At 36.2% G+C, this 19,264-nt stretch overlaps 1 protein-coding gene across 2 annotated transcripts in view; it reads left to right on the forward strand.

The window, feature by feature from the left end:
• The window catches only part of PKD2 (polycystin 2, transient receptor potential cation channel), a 54,122-nt gene that overhangs the window by 19,584 nt on the left and 15,274 nt on the right, over positions 1-19,264 (forward strand). For both annotated transcript variants that reach the window (XM_039845662.1, XM_039845663.1), the window contains exons 5-10: positions 3,279-3,503; positions 5,891-6,119; positions 10,386-10,553; positions 12,798-12,979; positions 14,086-14,206; positions 17,396-17,494. In XM_039845662.1, the coding sequence (XP_039701596.1) occupies positions 3,279-3,503; positions 5,891-6,119; positions 10,386-10,553; positions 12,798-12,979; positions 14,086-14,206; positions 17,396-17,494 (1,024 nt within the window). The remainder of the gene's footprint in view (positions 1-3,278; positions 3,504-5,890; positions 6,120-10,385; positions 10,554-12,797; positions 12,980-14,085; positions 14,207-17,395; positions 17,495-19,264) is intronic.

A 19,264-nucleotide genomic window follows, 5' to 3' on the forward strand; every position in this document is an offset into this window, starting at 1 on the left:
AAGACCTCTCAGGCTGTCCCAAGGTAGGCCTTTTGGGGTCACTGCCCTGGGTGAGTCACTGTGGTGAGAACTGTCATCTAAACTGTACTAAGCTAATTCTTTCAGTTCACCTAGATTCCTTTCCTGGGAACTGAGACACCCAGAATCCAGATTTGTTCATATACATGTTCATATAGATAGGGGCAAGCACCTTTCCATGATCAGATTCTTTGTCTGTCATCTAGTACACACCATATTTAGTATCAGGGTCCATAAAAAATTTAGTAAAAATCAGAAGATTTAGAGTAAAGAGACTAAATAATCTGAAAAGACATTTTTTTTCAGGTCATGATAATGATTTTCCTTTCTGATACTCCTTTTTCTTGTTCTTGCAAAATATAAGCATGCCCTTGAACTGTGGTACCTTGTTTAATATTTTACTTTATCTCATATCATAAATATGAGAAATTTATGCAGCCTCTACTCCATGCCAGATGCTACTTAAGAAATGATTTCATGCATTATCTCATCTACTCTTCACAAAACAACTCTGAAAATAGGTATTAGCTTCATTTTATAGATGAAAAAAACAGAAGCTCACTTACTCAAAGCACCACAGTTCATAAGTAGAACCAAGCTGAGTTAACAAGCCCGACTCCAAAGCCTGTGTTTTCTTCTTCCATATCAACTACATTGTTAAGGTGGCTTCTTGCTGCCCTAAGCTCCTCATCAGTATTCAAGCCTCTTGAGAGCAGGGACTCTATTTTGTTCACTACTTTATTCTCGAAACCTCAAACAGCATCTGGTCTGTAAAGATGCTTAGTAAATACCTGTTGGATGCATAGATGAATAAGTGATTTCCACCACTGAAGGGGATCTTTCTTGAGTATATCTAGCCACCCCTTGATCCTGCCGTATTCTCGAGTTTCCCATTTCTCCTTCCCTTCAACTCCAGATTTCTTGAAAGAATAGTCTTCATTTGACACCTCCATTTCCTTACCATTGATTCACCTCTTAACACTTAAACCCTTGCTTTTGACATCTCTCTTGGAAGATACTAGTAACCTCTAGATAGCAAACTACTGAACAATTCTCAGTCTTCGTTCTATTCAACCTCTTTGAAGAATATGGCAGTATTGATTGCTCATTCTTTTGCCTTCTGTGAGTGACACTGAACTTGAGTTCTCTGAATTCTATAACCCCCTTTTTTTCTCACCTTTTCTTTCTTACTCCCAAGTTACATATTCAGGTCTCCGTCTTTTCTTTCTTTATTCTCTTTCCCTTGACATTAAGATAGCTTCCACTGTCATCTCTATTTGATGATTCATCATCTCTTCATCAAATATACTGAATGTCTACCTGTGTCCACAACATGTTCCAAGTAAGGTCTCTTTTTTCTTGCTAGTGCCCTTGGTGCTGGCTGGGATAACAGAGCAGCAGCAAACAAAGTACAATCAAATACCCCGTCTTAACAGAGCTTACATTGCAGTGATAGAAGACAAATATTCTGCGTATATGTCCTATCAGCTCCTATAAGTCAGTATGCCCCAAACTAAACTCATCACTTTCTGATTGGATCTGCTCTTCCTCCTGTTGATGGTACCACCATCTTTACATTACCCCAAAAGAGACTACAGAGCCATTTTTAAGATGTCCCTTCTCCCTTCCTCAACTTCCAAATCAGTTGACAGTCACTACAGTGGCAGCACTCACTTGGTCCCACCATCACTGCTCTAGTTCAAGTCTCACCACCTCTTGGTTGTTGCAGGGACTGCTAACTGAGCTATGTCAGGGTCCTCGGGACCACGCCCCAGTTCAGTGATTTACTAGAACACTCAGTATAAAGTTGTATCCATGGCTGAGATTATTGCAGTGAAAGGGAATAAAGCAAAAGCAACAAAAGGTGCAGGCACATGGGGCAGATCTGGAAGAAACAAAGTGCAACCTTCTGAAAGTCCTCTCCCAGTGGCCTCACGTAAGATGTACTTAATTCCTCCAGTAACAATTCGTAACGGCATGTGTGAAATGTCTGTCAGGGAAACTCATTAGAGACTCAGTGCCTAAGGTGTTTACTGTGTGCTGGTCACATAGGCACTCTCTGCCTGTCACATACCCAAATCCCAACCTCCCAGAAGGAAAGTAGATGTTCAGCATAAGCCACCTGGTATGCACAGACAGCTTAGGTTCAGTCAGGGAAAGTTTTATATCAGTGTAGAGGGCTGTTTATCAGTCAAGTTCCAGATGCCAGCCAAGGTCCAACCTTGCGAGCACACTTCCTAAGGAAAGGTTATCTCAGACTCGCTACGTTAACACTTTTCTGCTCATGAGCCCTCTGTTCCTCCCCACTCCCGTCTTTCCCACTACCACCAGAGTGACCCTCAGCAACATTCCCTCCCATGACTCTGTGTTTGCCCTTCACAATCTGGCCACAGTCTACCTTTTGACCTTCTTTTCTTTTCTTCATCATGTGGAAGCCAAACCGTACAAACTACTCCCCTGCCCCTGCCTGTCTCCAGCTTGAAAATGCCTTTCCCATCCACCTGTGTAAGTCTGAATTCTTCTTACCTCTCAAGGCCCAGATTCAATAAGGCTTCTTCCCAAAACCTACTCTGATTCACCTTTCCCATCACAGGACCTCCAAACAATTGTAGCTTTCCTCTCCTCTGAGGTGCTTGAGCAATTTCTCTATACTTTTATTTTGGTTCTTATCATCCACCTTGTATTTTAATTGTCTAATTACAACTTTTCTTTTCCTATTTCTTGCAAATTTGGAAGGGACAGGATCCTGGTTCATCTTTTTATATACCCACTAATGCCAAAGAAGCATCTCGCTTCTAAGTGAGGCCTATGTAAATATCTGTGGATTAAATTCCCAAATGCTTTGTGGAGTCTTATTTAGCTCAGTTGCCAATAGTGGCACTCGATGAACCTGTCCTTCTTTTGGCTGCAGCTTTCCTTGAGGGCCTAGAGTCAGCTAGTCCCTGAGTACAATTACCCAGGGAAGGCAGCCATATAAACTGAGGGCTAATAGCACAGGCTCTGCAGACAGACAGTCCTGATCTAGGTTCCTGACTTTACCCTCAAACACTCTGAGGTTAAGTTGACCTCGCTAAGCCTCAGGGCCCTCATTCCTAAAATGGGAATAATGACTCTGTGAAAATTAAATAAGAAAACACATGTGAGCACATTACCCAACTTGATAAGACATATTTATTACATATTCTTTTACCAAAAACCATCTTTATAATTGCCATAAGTCTTCTACTGATTTTTACCTGTTTGTTTTGTTTTTTAATTAGTTGGATCTACACAAGCGAAAAAGACTTGAATGGGAGTAGCCACTGGGGAATGATTGCAACTTATAGTGGAGCTGGCTATTACCTGGATTTGTCAAGAACAAGAGAGGAAACAGCTGCTCAGATTGCTAACCTCAAGAAAAATGTCTGGCTAGACCGAGGAACCAGGGCAGTTTTTATTGACTTTTCAGTATACAACGCCAACGTTAACCTGTTTTGTGTGATCAGGTGTGTACCAAGGGCACTCAGCCCTCCCTTTTTTGTGTATTTGTATATACATTGTAGTTTGAAGATAGACCAGAAAAATGTTTTCTGCAGTTGGCTAAATGAGAGTGCCAGGGAACAGAGCTGATAGCAAGGGAGGGGTGAAAACTGAAGGTTGATTGGGATAAGGATATTTGAGGGAAGGGAGTTAGGATCCTAGAATATTATAGGTTAGGAAGAACATTAAGGTGGTCCAGGTTTGTCCCCCAAGCACTGTGTTTTGCTAACAGCTGTCTTTACTCATCATGAGGATGATCGGTGCTACATTACTAAGGCCCACAGCCATCAAAGTTTGACTCATTTTCCTGAGTTTTCCACTCTTGGATGATGCCCCTGCTCTTAGAACAGAAGCACGGTAGTCAGGGGCTATGTCCAGGTTCAGTAAGATCCCCAGGTACCTGCTCACACTCAAGATTCACCAAAGGCCCATAAAGTTCCTTCTATAGATCCTGTGACATTGCCCTCATGACCACTCAGGTAGCAGTGAGGAAACTGGCAAAGAACCCACTGGCTTGTGCAGGGCCTCTTGTTCATTCATTCATTCATTCATTCAGCAAACATATATTGGACACTTAAAATGTGCTAGGCACTCTTGTAGGCTTGTGGGACTCATCAGTGAACAAAATAAAGATTTGACCTTGCAGAGCTTGCATTTAACCAGAACAAGATAATAAACAATAAACAAAACAAATTAATTACGTGGTATGTTAGAAGGTAATACATTCTCTAAAAAATGAAAAAGTAAAGCAAAGCAAGGGGGATCCAAAGTTCACCCACTTTAATCCTCCTGGTGAACATATCACCAACACTGGCATGAATTACCTTCATGTATATTTACCCATCAAATAAGAAGGATAAATACTTACGATCATTTTTGAGGGTAACCTCAACTCTGCTTTGCATGACCAGTTGGATTTTCCTAGTCCTTATATTTAACAACCTTTGCAGAAAGTAATATCACATTAGAACAAGTAATAGTTATTACTAGAAATGAATGAGAATCTATTGCAGTTGTTATTGAACTTTTCCTAATGATTCCAGCAAGCATAGGAAGAGGATAGAAACAGGCAGGCAACTCTGATTGACTTTTAAGAAAATATCTATTTATAGAAGGTCCTGAGTATTGTCTTTCACTTCCTCCTCATTCTTTAAAAGTGAGTATTGTCAAGGCAGTTACTTCATTTCTCTGCACTGTAGTCTGAGTTTCTGAAAGGAACTGACAGATCCAGGGCCAGAAGGAGCTTCAGGGAGATGACTTGGCACAGATGCCACTTCCTGCCCTCATGAGTTCCCAGTGAGGTTGTCACAAGGCTCTTTGTTTCAGTATTTCCTTCCTCAGTTTTTGGTCCTTACGCATTCTCTCCAACACATCAAAATAGGAGAGAAGGAAAAGAAGACTGACAGTGAAGAGGAAGCAAAAATTTCACATCTCTTTGACCAATTCTAATTTTCCATAGTCCCTGCTTATACTTGATTATCGCTCATGCATGAGTCCTAAATACTCAAGTTCTAGTGTGGCTACCAATCCCGTAATGAGAAAAATGGTTTTGGTGAATAACTAATGATCTTAAAATTAAGGATCTAGAGATTGTATTTCTAGTTCGATAGGGAGACCGTACCATTAAATGAATCATTTAACTTTCTCACTGTAATACCTACAAAATGGCAATTTGGCAAAAAAAAAAAAAAAAAAAGTCCTCACTTCAATTATGGTAAAGCACTAAAGATCAGTGCCATCAGTATGAATTTAAAAAATATATGTTACTATTTCAGACAATCAGATATTTATTTAGCACCTATTAACTCTAAGGCCCTGGGAAGGGTAGAAAAAAGTACCTCCTAGAGCACACTATTTAATGCTAGTTTGGTGTTACCAAATATATGAATGAGAACTTAGCCCCTTTTGTATCATTATTACAAAAACATAGAATTCTCAACCAGATCATTCATGTTTTGAATGCATGACTTATATTTCTTATGTTCTTCATTGCCTAGTAGAATGACTTGTATTTAATCAAAGTTCTAGAAAGGCTTGTTTGTTGATTAACTTCTACATTTAAAAAATATGTATATAGCATTTTGAACAGTATGAAAACTAGAGAAGTTAAGGGGAGACTGAATATGGAATAATGTTTGGTCTGAGAGGCCTCAGAAAGTCTTGTTCCTTTTATGACACAAATTCTACATATATGAAGTCACTAACTGTGATAAAAACATTTGCCATTAGTTTGGGGTGACCTGTGGTCACAGTTTTATTACCTTATAATGCAGGGACAGAATAGATGGATGTCCTTTCCTGGGTGCATCCATCTGTTGTTGTTACTGTTTTAATTGTTCTTATTACAATGCAGGTTATTGATTGAATTCCCAGCAACAGGCGGTGTGATTCCATCTTGGCAATTTCAGCCTGTAAAGCTGATCCGATATGTCACAACTTTTGATTTCTTCCTGGCAGCCTGTGAGATTATCTTTTGTTTCTTTATCCTTTACTATGTGGTGGAAGAGATATTGGAAATTCGCATTCACAAACTACACTATTTCAGGAGTTTCTGGAATTGTCTGGATGTTGTGATCGTTGTGGTAGGTTCGAGAATAACACCAAATTCCCTCCTCTGTCCAAAAACATGTTAATTACAGTCCTAGTCTCCTCAGCATTGTGAATCTCGATAATCCTGAAAGAGAATCTAGAACTTTTATTGCATTAATTTCAATGTTACTAATTATTTTCTAATTTTGCATGAATAACCCTTCTGAATGTGGAAATGGAGAGATATTTACAATAAACTCTCAGACACACTAATAACAAAAATAACAGTAATTCATATTTGCCTCCAGCATGCCATGTGAGATGTGGAGGAGAAAACAGTGTTTCATTTTGTTTATTCTGATTTTTGCCAATGATATTTTTCTTCAACTACTGCTCAAAATTAATTTATATTTTTATGCACATGTATTAAGTTATGGAAAGAAGAAACATCCTGAAATATTTTGGGTAGCAGAGAAAACCTTTCTACACTTTGAAATTTTCCTGCAAATAATCCACAGTGTACAAAATATAAGTATGGCCATCAAGGTTTACAGTGTGTGATGCAAGAAATCTTAAGAGTTATGATAGTCAAGACTGTGACACCTTGTAGGCCTCTTGCCTGCCCTTGAGTCTTTTATACTTTTAACACTTTGTTAGATGCTTTCTCTTCAGCATCATTTTAACCATTCAGTGTAGAAATCAGAGGCCTCAGTCTAGAAATATATTTTTGCAAGCTTTTCTCCCTTCAGCAGTAACACTTAATCTTTTGCTAAGCCCTGTTACACAGTTAAGCATATAAACTTGCTTAAATGTCACATGTTTGAAAGTCTTTTTTTTCTACTGTCCAAAAACAGAGATTCCCCTCTGAAATTTCGGTAAGTGATGCATTACCCTCTTAGTGTTCTCTTTTCTAGAGTATCCTGCTTCCTAACCATTATTCTTCCCTCAGTCCGGAAATCTGTTTGGTCTTTTACATCAAGTCATTATCAAATCACCACTAGAATTAGTTGGTAACATATAGAAAATATGTCATTAATATGTTAACATGTTATGTTATTAAATATAGAAAATATGTTATTCATATGTGAGTAAAAGAATACTTAAGGCATAAAAAGCTATATAGACATATATTTCATGGCCGTAACAATATTAACAGGAGCAATAATAGTAATAATAATTGCTAACACTTTAGAAGCTATCTGTGCTAGGCACAGTTCCAAGTGCTTTTCATATAGAGAAGTTCATTTGATCTTCACAAGAACCCTCTTAACCATTCTGCCACTGCCTCACCAGGCACGTACATATGTACTTCAGAAAGAGCTTTTACTTAATAAAAATTCCTACAGAATACAGTATGGAACCACTCTGGCCTTGATGCAGTTAGAAATGCATTCTTTCTTTCAAGATGGTTGTGTAACATCACACAGTTCCTATAGGTAAATTCTCGATCCCCAAATTCTCCATGTATTAATAATGAGCAGAGTTACAAAAGAATTTCAGTATTTAACAATGCTAAAAAGATGGTGATACTGGAAGTAATTTTTCAAAATATTTCCCTACTGTATGATGGAAATCTAAGGATGCAAAACCTGCTGTTTTGGTTTAATGGCTATATTGATATTTAGCTCAATGAGGATAATGGTTAAAAAGTAAGTGTAATATGCTAATTAATAAGTCGTCTTTTTAACTAAATTACTTCCATATCAACAAAAGTCTAGTCACTGGCATTCAGCTATTTTGATTATGTATACCTGTCAGTGAAAACTTTGACAACACACCCCAATGTATTGTATTTATTTACAAAGTGTATGTGTTGTGTGTGTGTGCGTGCTGATATAACAGGTACATTTGTAAAAACATACGCAACATAGAATTTTAAAGATTAGGGTAAAAACAAATAGAAATAAAATCTCAGTGCTTTTTTATCACCTGCCGAGAAGTTTTAATATTTTTTCCCACATCCCAATGAATTGCCTTGTACCCACTTTGGAGACCACTGGAAAAATAGCTAGTGGTTTCATGGAAATTGAGGATAGTTTCTTTGGCTCAGTAGCCATAGCATTTTGCAAGTATTTCTTTGAAAACTTGCTTCATTGTGCTACTGTTCTTATTTTTCTTGACTCTTAGTACTGCCAAGACAACAATTTGGACAGTGTGCTTTTAAAAGGAACAAGGAAGGGCTACTGGAATCTCACTTTTTCTTTAAAACCTTTCCTGACCTAGTTGAAATAAGGGCAAGCTTTCCACTCATCCCTCAAAGGTGTCTTATCCTCCATTAGACCTTCAACCCTATGAAAAGAGCCAAAACTTTTTTGTTTCATCTGACCCAAATTTGCCGAAGTCCACTTGAAACTTGAAAATAAATGATATCTTAAATATAAATATAACATCTTGGAATCACTTTGAAATTATTTCCTCTAGTTTTCTTTTTTTTCCCTTAATATTCTGAATTCTAAAGATTTACTTCAATCAACCTTTGTCCTAAGAATAATCTTTCAAAAAACTAGCAGAATTACTGATAAAAATAAGATAATTAAGAGGTCTAAATTCAGATAATTTTGTTGAATGGTAGATTTCACAGAGTGAAAATGACTAATTCATTTATTCAAGAGAGCTTGTCTGAGCACCTACCATGTGTCTGGCATTGTTCTAGGCATTGGGGATATAAGAATGAACAAAGCAACAAAACCCCTACCCTCATAAGGCTTATGTTTTATTAGGGGGAAAAAATGTTCTTCTGTAGACAGGGGTGCAAATCTCTAAGAAAACTCAGTAATGACATAACAACCCAAATTCTCTTAAAATCTTTCTTCTTGTCTTTTCTCTCATTCCCTATTCTAAAGGAAAAGTCTCAAGGAAATTTAGTGTATTACTATGACATTGATACCGTATAAATGGCCATACGTTTTATATTTTTATAAATATTTGTCCTGTGCAGAGTGAAAAGAACTAAAATTGAGAACAAATTACACCTAGTAAGCATTAGGTAAAGGGTTATTGTTGAATTTAGTCAGTCAGCACTTCCCTCAGCTTCTTCTTCATCCCTCTCAGCTAAGTCCGTGGAGAAAAACATTTTCAGTATTCCAGAGAGCTCAAAGGAAATACAATATTGGCTCTGGAAATATTCATAGAAAAGAAAAGGATGGTGGTGAAATTGACTTTTTTAGCTGTGATTAGCAGCCAGGCAGGTCTTTGATATGATAATCTCTTGGGGCCATGATTTGGATGGCCTCTCAAGAAGGGCTAATGAAGTGGTCTTTTACCATCATCCACGAGAAGAGAGAGAGAATGAGCACTAAAGGTTACAGCATCTGTCACAGCCCACGAGTCACAGCCACCACCTGCCATGGATTCAGACCCCACATGAGAGCAAGGTTGTTACGATTAACTCCTAGCACTTTCCACACATACATGTTAATCCAGTGGTGACAGATGCAAGTATAGCCCAGTGTCTCCTCAGATATGGTTTTATATTTCAGAATCAAAGCAGATGTCAAAAGTTGTGTGGTCATGAGTTAAGGGAAAGAAAGGAGCAAGAGGAAAACTCTTGGCTGACGTATTCCCACTTCAAGCCTTCTCAGCCTTCTCTGTCCAGTCCCTTATCTTTTAAGACCAAGTCTTTCTTTCCTCTTAAGAGCATTCCTTTCACCCTTCACCTTATGTTATTTCATGCCAGCTTCTCAGTAGGTTTTTGTATTATTTATCTTTGAGTATTTATCCGGTCTTGAAACCAGAGTGAACCTTTCTTGAGGATGGAGTTTGTGCATTTTACTTCTGTTTGCTCCTCTTGCCCCCCACCACAGTTCTGTATACTTGAATATCCGCTGTGTATTTGTTGAATGAGGAAAGAATAGATGGCTGAAAATTGAAAAAGAAAAGAAACAAACAGAAAACAAAATGAGACAGAAAAAGCAGAAGGGTGGAAAATGATTTAAAGGGTAGCAAAAAAAAAAAACAACCAGAAGACATTCCTGTTTGAGTTGATTTTAGAAACATAGTGACATCTCTCATGTGTGTGTGTGTGTGTGTGTGTGTGCGCGCGTGCGCGCGTGCATGCATGTGTGCATGCATATGCATATGTGTACTCATTGGATTTTTGTTCCTAACTAAGGAAGTGTAAGCCATATATTGTTTTACTTGTTTTACGGCAGTACTCAATGCTTTCCATTCGTGTGAGCAATGTTTGGGAATGCGGTTGGGTAAGTAGAATGTTGAGCCCTAGAATTAAAACAATAATGAAGAAAAATAAAGTAGTCACTTTAGGGTAAGTTATATATTTCTAAAACACTGTAATAATATATAAATCTTTCATTTTCCAGCTATCTGTCATAGCTATAGGAATTAACATATACAGAACATCAAATGTGGAGGTGCTACTACAGTTTCTGGAAGATGAAAATACTTTCCCCAATTTTGAGCATCTGGCATATTGGCAAATACAGTTCAATAATATAGCTGCTGTCATAGTATTTTTTGTCTGGATTAAGGTAATTTATAAATCTTATGTTCTGGATTTTTAATAATATTTTTCTCTTTTTATTAACATGAATCACAGAAAATGATGGAGGGATTTTCTTTTGTGGCCAAATTCAAGTAGCCAGCTTCTCCATACTTTACAAGTAAACTAGCAGGACTCATGTGATTATTTATTTCATTGGGAATGATGCTCCCTGAACTCCTGCAAGGCCTATTCCCATAGGTTTTGTTTAACAAATGCAATAAGAGGCCTTTTCAGTATATCAGCTGAGCCTGTGGAGCCCAGGCTACTTTAACACAGGGACAAGTCCCAGTATCACCTGATACGGGGTGACCAGGTGAAGGAAAAGGAACTAGGAGAAATAGGAGGAAGGAAAGGGGAGATGCTGCATTGGAAATGTTCTCTGGAAGGATTGCCTCTTTCCCAGGTACATGCCATAGGGAAACTTTACCTAGAACTGAGGTTGGGACAAGCACCTCTTCTAAGTAGTTCCTTAATCACTCATTTCCTTCTTTTCCCTGTATGTGAAAAGTTAGGGCATTTCGTATACAATGAGCTTTAATTCTGGAGCTGCAAGAAATTTCAGTAATTCCAAGGCAGCTGCTAGCCTGTCACCAGTCAAGTTCTATGATTGTGCCATCCAAACAGTAGCTATTAGCCATAGGTGTCTACCTAAATTTAAATTTAAGTGAATTAAAATTACATACACTTACACATTCAGTTCTTCGGTCACCCTAGTATACAATGTCTATATGTGGCTAGTAGCTACTGTGTTGGAAATTCTTTTGAACAGCACTGTTGTAAAAGGTACTTACAAGAGTTATTTATTTTCCTGAATTGGTATTCAGACCTAGAAGGCCTGAGATTTGTCAGAGGGCTTAGACCTCATCTTGTATCTCTCATGCTATTTATTCAGTCACATGCTTGTACAGGAGAAACCATCATTAACATACTGAACCTTCATCATAAAGTAGTAATAACAATCAAGATCTCATAGAAATACTGATAGGAATTGTATTAAGTAATACGATTACAACAGCCCTGAAAAAATTTTTGGTGTGGCCAGAAACACTTAAGAGATCTTTAGGTAAAATTTTACAGGTTTCCTTTCAACATGTGCCTTGGGCTGGGTGGTTTATTTAGTGCTTCGCTTGTACATATCTTGCCCCTAGAACTTTAAGAACCATTCCATTCTTTAAGGCAGGGTCATGACTCCTTTGTATCTCTCAGTGTTCTTTTACCAAGGCTTCTCGCTAGAGCTCTGCAGGTTGCCATGCCCTCTGGGTTGCTCAGCCTGGGCAGCCATCCTCACTCAGTGCCTGCTCTACAAAAAAGCTCAGTATCACTTTGCAGAGAGACAGAGCTGGGTTCAAATCTGACTCCGGGCCCCAGATGATTCCTGAAATAGAATACTAATATTTTGGTCACTGTGAAGATTCGAGGCAATCTACATAAGCCCTCCCCTATAATGACTGGCATATATTTGATGCACAATAAGTAAAAGTTAATAATATGCAATAAGTATTTCCTGGAGATTTGTTTTTTACTAGTTTTCATTTGTCAAGGAGTTTTCTCTCTCTTTTATTTCAATCTTTCTTAAGGGAAAAATATCACTAATCATTTAAATTATAATTAAACTGGTTTTCGCTGTATTTTAACCATCATACACGTGTAAGCTGTGTGAGGACAGGAGCTTTTCTGTTCACTGCTGTATGCCCAGCTCCAAGAATAGAGCCTGGCACATGGTAGATATTGAACAAATACTTTGTGAATGAGAAAATAGAAGTTGCTAGGTTTGAAAGAAAGCAAGTCATTTTTCTCCTCTTTTTTTATTTTTGTAAAATATACATAACATAAAGTTTACCATTTTAACCATTTTTGAGTGTACAATTCAGTGGCCTTAAGTACATTCACAATGTAGTGCGACCATCACCACGATGCGTTTTCAGAACTTTTTCATCATCCCAGCTGAAACCGTTTCTATTGAACACTAACTCTGCATTTCCCCCTCTCCAAGCCCCTGGTAACCTCTATTCCACTGTCTGTTTCTGAATTTTCCTGTTCTGGGCACCTTATATAAGCAGAATCATACAATATTTGTCTTATTTCACTTAGTATAATGTTTTCAAGATTCATCCATGTTGTAGCATATATCAAAATTTCATTTCTTTGTAAGGCTGAATAATATTCCATTGTGCGTATATACCACATTCTATTTACCCATTCATCTGTTGATATCTTCCCTCTCTTACAGCTTTTCAAATTCATCAACTTTAACAGGACCATGAGTCAGCTCTCCACAACTATGTCTCGGTGTGCCAAAGACCTCTTTGGCTTTGCAATTATGTTCTTCATTATTTTCTTAGCATACGCTCAGTTGGCATACCTTGTCTTTGGCACTCAGATTGATGACTTCAGTACTTTCCAAGAGTGTATGTAAGTATATATGAAATTAAGAAGAAAAATTTAATTGGAGATGTCACTGCCTTCTCAAAGATAAAGGAATCTTCATGATTGCTATTTAACCACCAAGTGTTTTAAAAAATACTTGCTTAAAATGAGAATTAATTCTTTCCCAGAAGCACTGGCCCACCAATGCAAAGATGACCATACATTCTGAAATGCTGATGCTTGAGATAACAGCCCCAAAGTAGTATGACATAGTAGGTCAGCCATAGTAAATCAACAGTGTTCTGAAGATCAGCGTTTTCTTAGCACCAAATTCAAATGGTAGCTTTTTAGAGACCATCTGCCTCTATTTTTATTTCTATTCAATATTGTTGCCATATGTTTTAAACTTCAAGTTAAAAAAAAGTAGAATTTCTAATGTTCTCAAACCAGTACAGAAATTTTCAGTCTTTTTCCAAAGTTCTCAAATATGGTATTAGAAACAGAAAAGTAGCCAAGTATTAGATTTCCATGCCACGTAGAAAGGAGTGAGTTAGGAAAGGAGGTGATCATGATAATGGAGGTTAATAGGGCTTTGTGCATGGGCCCTAATTAATTTTACTATTGGATAAAATCAGAAATTAAAATGATTTTACTAATTAAGGGTCAGCATTGGCAACACGCGGCAACTCTTGACCCTACTTTGCATGCATGTGAGAATATTGGATCTTTGAAACACACATTTTGGCTGTCCTTCAAAAATCTTTTTTTAAAGAGATTTTAAATTCAGATACAGAATGACCACAGTGAAGTTTAGTTACCCTGTGTTTCCTAGATTATGTATTAAGTTCTGATAGCCTATTGCTTTATAAGTCATCCAATAATAATTATATTTTCTTTTCAAAAAATAGAAATAACATATTTAAGAAAGAAAGCATATTATTTTTATTCCATAAGGCTTCAATTGCTCATATAAGTAGTGAGAGTATTCCAAAGGGATTGACAATTTTCTATTATTTGGCAGCTTTCTACACCGAAAAAAAAAAGTCTGAAAGTATGAAATCATCTTTTAAAAACTGTTGCATCAATACTGGACATTCTTTGTTTTTGTATTGTGGTATTGTGTTGTGTTTTGTTTTGTTTTGTTTTTATAGCTTCACTCAATTCCGTATCCTTTTGGGTGATATCAACTTCGCAGAGATTGAGGAAGCTAATCGAGTTTTGGGGCCAATTTATTTCACTACATTTGTGTTCTTTATGTTCTTCATTCTTTTGGTACGTACACTTTTATTTATAGGGAGGTGATTTAAATTTCATAAATCACCATCTTTTTTCTACATTCTATTCCCTATTTTTTAAAAGACTTAGGAAGTAGAAAAATATAGATATTAGAAATCATATTTTATTTTACTTCTGATTTACAGTTTTAAGTCTTCGCCAGATATCTTTTCCATGGATTTTCATTTATTCATATATATATAAATATACATGTCTATTCAATGCAAAAAAAAAAAAAAAGATCAAACGCAGACTTATGATTACCTAAAATAATGTTTCGCCTAAAAAGTAGAATATAGTTACATGCTGTTGTAACACAAACATCAGCACTTTCATGGTCACTTGCTAGCATGACTTCGCATTTCTTTTTTTCTTTTCTGTTTGAAAAAGAGGAACTGACAAAGCAAGCTAGATCCAGGATGAGTGAATTATTGTTTGTCAAGATTAAGATATTTTGTTTTTACTTACTCATATTTAGCACATCTAGAGACTACCTACAAAGAATATTTATATTTTAAATTTAAAACTAAATCTTATAATGAATGGAAATTGCTTTAAAAATTATTTTCAAAAATATTTTTTATTCTCTCGATTTAGTACAAATTAACATTTTTAACATTTGGCCTTAATTAAGATTTTTTTCAAAAATATTTTGTTGTTTATCTTATCTTAACAATTATACATTTATTTGTCCACTCTACTAAGAAAGTATTAAATTAGCTTAACATAGGTAGTGGGTATTTTTTCATTTAAATGCTAATGCTTAAGATTTCCTTACATCAACTATCATCTTAAAACAACAAAACTGTTTTCATTTTCGATAGATTTTATGAAGATCATTTGTATAAGATTTAGTATTTCAGTGTAATATCACTGAATAATATCAGAGTTGGTCCAAGTATTTAGTGGTTAATTATATAGTATTTAGAGAGTGAGAATTAGATGTACTTTAACAGGACTGAAAGAGTCAGGGATATCTTGCAAGTTCATTTGTATCTTGCTGTTCCCATGTATCATGGTTACTTTTAAAGTTAAGCTTCTTAAGTTTCTCCTTCCTATCATATATTAAAGAAAAAAATAGAGGAAAAAGTAAGCCTTTGTTACTCTAACATTGGTAGCACTTTGGATTCTGGAGCATCTGAATCCCTGAATCTCTACTACGAAAACAAACCCAAGAATTGAGAGTTCTGCACTGGCCCTTCAGTTGACTTCAGGCCACCTAGGTTTTATTTGTATGTCAGTGGCCAAGTGAGGGACATAATTGTGGTACTTGAAAATACTCAGATGTGGATTTGTTTGAATGGTGTCCTCAAGTAGGCAGCATCTTTTAAATTATTCAGCCTTTTTATTAGATCAATCACTAGGATATGAAAAGAAGTTCTTAGTTTTTGTCTTTAGACTAAAACAATTTGTTGCACTACTGCACAAAAAGGAAATGCTCCTCCTGCACCCCCCAGAGAGAGAGGGGAGGCTACAGTCAATACAAACCCTTTCTTTTATGGAAATGACAAGCCAGCTGCAGAGTTGGTCACCTTTCTGAGATGACTGCCAAGTGTTAAATAATTGCACCTATTTCACAAAAAGCCACAGTGGTATGAGGTGGCCCAGCTGAGGCAGGAAGCAAAAGCCCCATAATCCACAAGGAAAGACCTTGATTGCAGATGTTGGAATGGAAAGGAGAATGAACTTCCTCTCCCTACCTTCAAGAGCCTTTCTTGAACACCTATTTTTTGAAATCTCTTCAGAGGACTCACACTTTAATGCATTTCAACTAAGACATTTTAAGGCATGAGGTAACAACCATTTGGAAACAAAAATAAAATCTTAGATTCCTGGGTTGGAAAGTAGAAGGCGAGAGATGTTACTCTGACTATAGCTGTCTTACCTTGCAATTTAGCATTAAGCCAGGAACTTATAAGTATTCTATATTCTATTCTCATTTCTGCTGCAGAATCTTAAACAGCGTTTCTTCTTAATTCATAGCAATTTAGTAGCCCATTATAATCCATTAAAATAATAGAGCTTTCATTTGTTCATTCATCAAACATTCAATAAATATTTACTGAGCCACTGTATTCCAGGCAATGTGCTATATACTGAGGATGCAGTGGTAAGGAAAATAGAGACCAACCCTGCTCTCATGAAGATTCCATAGACTTGTAGGGAAAACAGACATAATCAGATACACAACTCTGTACTTATAAACTATAGTGCTAAAAAGGAATACCAGAGAGAGAGAGCATGTTAAAGAAGGACCTGTAACTGGGTGCAGTGCTTCCAGAAAAATCTGTTGGAAACAGGTATTGGAAAAGCAGATCATTATACTGAGGAAGGAAAAGTCAGGACAATGAACTAACCATTACTGAATAATAATGGCTATAAATTACGTAGCACTTACCATACATTAGGCCCTGTCTTTAAGCACTTTAGGTAGATTTTCTCATTAATCCTCACAACAAATCTATAGGGGAGGTATGTTATTTTTCCCATTTTATAAATGGAAGAACAAATAAATACATTTTTAAATGAAGATTAGAAAATTTAAACAATGTAGTCTTGGCAATGTTAAAACTAAAACCCGAGTTTGCTTAACTCCAAAGTCTATGTCTCATCCACTAAGCTTTTCTTAACTATCTCCCTACTAGGCCTACCATATCCCTATTTGCAGAGATCTTTTTAACTCTTCAAAATGTGTTCTATAAAGCTAAAATAATATTATATAATAATATTTGGAATAAGCATAGACAAATTCCATGTGTCTGTTGTTGACTTTCAAAATGTGATGAGCTGTTTTAGAGTGCTACACTCCAAATAATTTGTCAAATGAAAGGAAATTTAGAGAACATAGATAAGCAAAAATAATAAAATAATTTCTCCATTCATAAATACATTAATATTTTGGCATATTTTATTCTTGTCTCTTTTTATAAAGTATATCACAATATATGATTTTATAAATAAGAAAATACCTTGCATTTTCCTTTGGTATGACTTCATTGAAAAAAACAATTTTCCCAAAGAATATGGTTGCAAAACTATTAATTTTTTAAGACATCAAATTGATGACTTCTTAAGACATCAAATTGAAAAAAAAAGGTAAACGAAAAAGCATATGTGAAAGATTGATGTTTATAAATATATTTAGGTTTTTCCTTTAACCTCAACCTTCCTTTGATTTACACACAGAATATGTTTTTGGCCATCATCAATGATACTTACTCTGAAGTTAAATCTGATTTGGCACAGCAGAAAGCTGAAATGGAACTCTCAGATCTTATCAGAAAGGTATGACAAGCTCTAATTCTCGAAATTGTTTTATTTTCCACATAAAATGAGCCTTGTTTCAGCCAGATTTCCAAATTAACATTAATCAATTGTCATTGTTTAAAATAAAGAGTAGATTGCTATATTATAAGAATAATTTAAGTGTTCTTGGAGCTAGAGGTGGATATACTGCTAGCTTGGATTTAAGTTCTGGAAATTCTTCAGTGTCCTGAAATTAAATTCTCAATAAACTCTTTAGACTCTTAGAGCTGAGTTGGTGGTTTCATTCCCTTTATTTGTTTTGACATCTCCTCTAGTTGGCTCTCACTTCCAGATCCAGAGTTCAGAATAAACCAGAAGGGAAGATTATAAATATATTTCCTCTTTTTCTATTAAATATTTTGTAGTTCACCCTTTGTCCTTGACCTTCCAAGGAAATTTTAAAATAGTCAAAGGAAAGGTCCACAGAGTAAGGCCACAGCCTCAGGGCCTGAGAACTCTCACTTACTTCTCAGGAAGTGTTTGTTAAATAGAAGGGCAAGTCAGGGAAATTGGACAGCTTCGTTCTTAGTGTGACTTCTTTATTTGGTTTAAAGTATAAAACTTAAACAACAAATAACTACAGCTAAAGTACATAACTTGTTCGCTAACATCATTTTGCTAAGCTACAATGGCTCCTTTTCTGTTAGTTCAAGCCATACGACTTGAATCACATTTAACTCAGAACTTCCTCTTCATAAAACAAGGTCCTTTGGATGGGACCTAAGATTTGCATTTTCCTGAATTTTGCATAACAGTTGATTACATTTTAGCAAATCTCCAGGGAAGCAGTCTTCACTTGGCACTTCGGTTCTAATATCCACAAATTTTAATTATTTCAGTTAAATAACACCAGCTTTTCAAATTTTAGTTATCACAGTATATTGACTGTGAGTAATAGCATAAAGTGCAAAATTCACTTTCAGTTATCACAGTATATTAACTGAGTAATAACATAAAGTGCAAACTTCACTGCAAATTGTTACATAAATGACAGATGTGCATCATAATTAGTGACCAATAATGTCACTTCTTGCAAAGTCTCAGATTGGTCACTGAGGACCTGCTATTCAGTTCACACACAAACATGTAGTTATATTTCCTCCTTATCAACCAGTGATAAACCATGTGACATTTTACAAAATGAATAATTGGAAGAGAGAATGAGCCAGCAAAGATGAAAGTGTAGCAAAGAAAGAAAGAATGATAACACTGGAAGTGAAAATCAAAACAAATGTATTAGATTTATAGAAGAAGTAAGTAGCTGGTGATGGGAGTGTCCAGACATTCACAATATCTAGATATGCAGCCAAAATAACTTAGCGAAGGCAAATTTATCAATATAAATGAGGAAAGTGATTGTGACAGAATGGATGAAGATGTCACACAGGAAATGACAATGGCAAAAAACTTCACATTTATGGAACTCTTGGCAATGTTTCACAACGTTAAAATAACATAAAAAGATAAAATGTTGGGAGCTGAGCCATGTTAAGAAAGGATTATGGTAACTCACTAAGACATCTGTTCACTCTATATCGTTAAAGTTATGCAAGAAGAAGGCAAGCAGTGTTCAAAATACTCTGGATATTTTTTTGTTCTTTTTTCTTTTTTCCTGAGGGAAGAGCTGGACTGCTTATCCTGCCAAGGAGTTAATGGATCCAGTAATTTCTGAGTTTGCCTAAGGAACATTTAACTATCCATTAACCACATTCTTGAGTTCAAAGCTAAATCACATATTTCAGGTTTTAT

This window comes from Pteropus medius, unplaced genomic scaffold, assembly GCF_902729225.1.
Source record: "Pteropus medius unplaced genomic scaffold, Ma_sr-lr_union100, whole genome shotgun sequence".
NCBI classification, from domain to species: Eukaryota; Metazoa; Chordata; class Mammalia; order Chiroptera; family Pteropodidae; genus Pteropus; species Pteropus medius.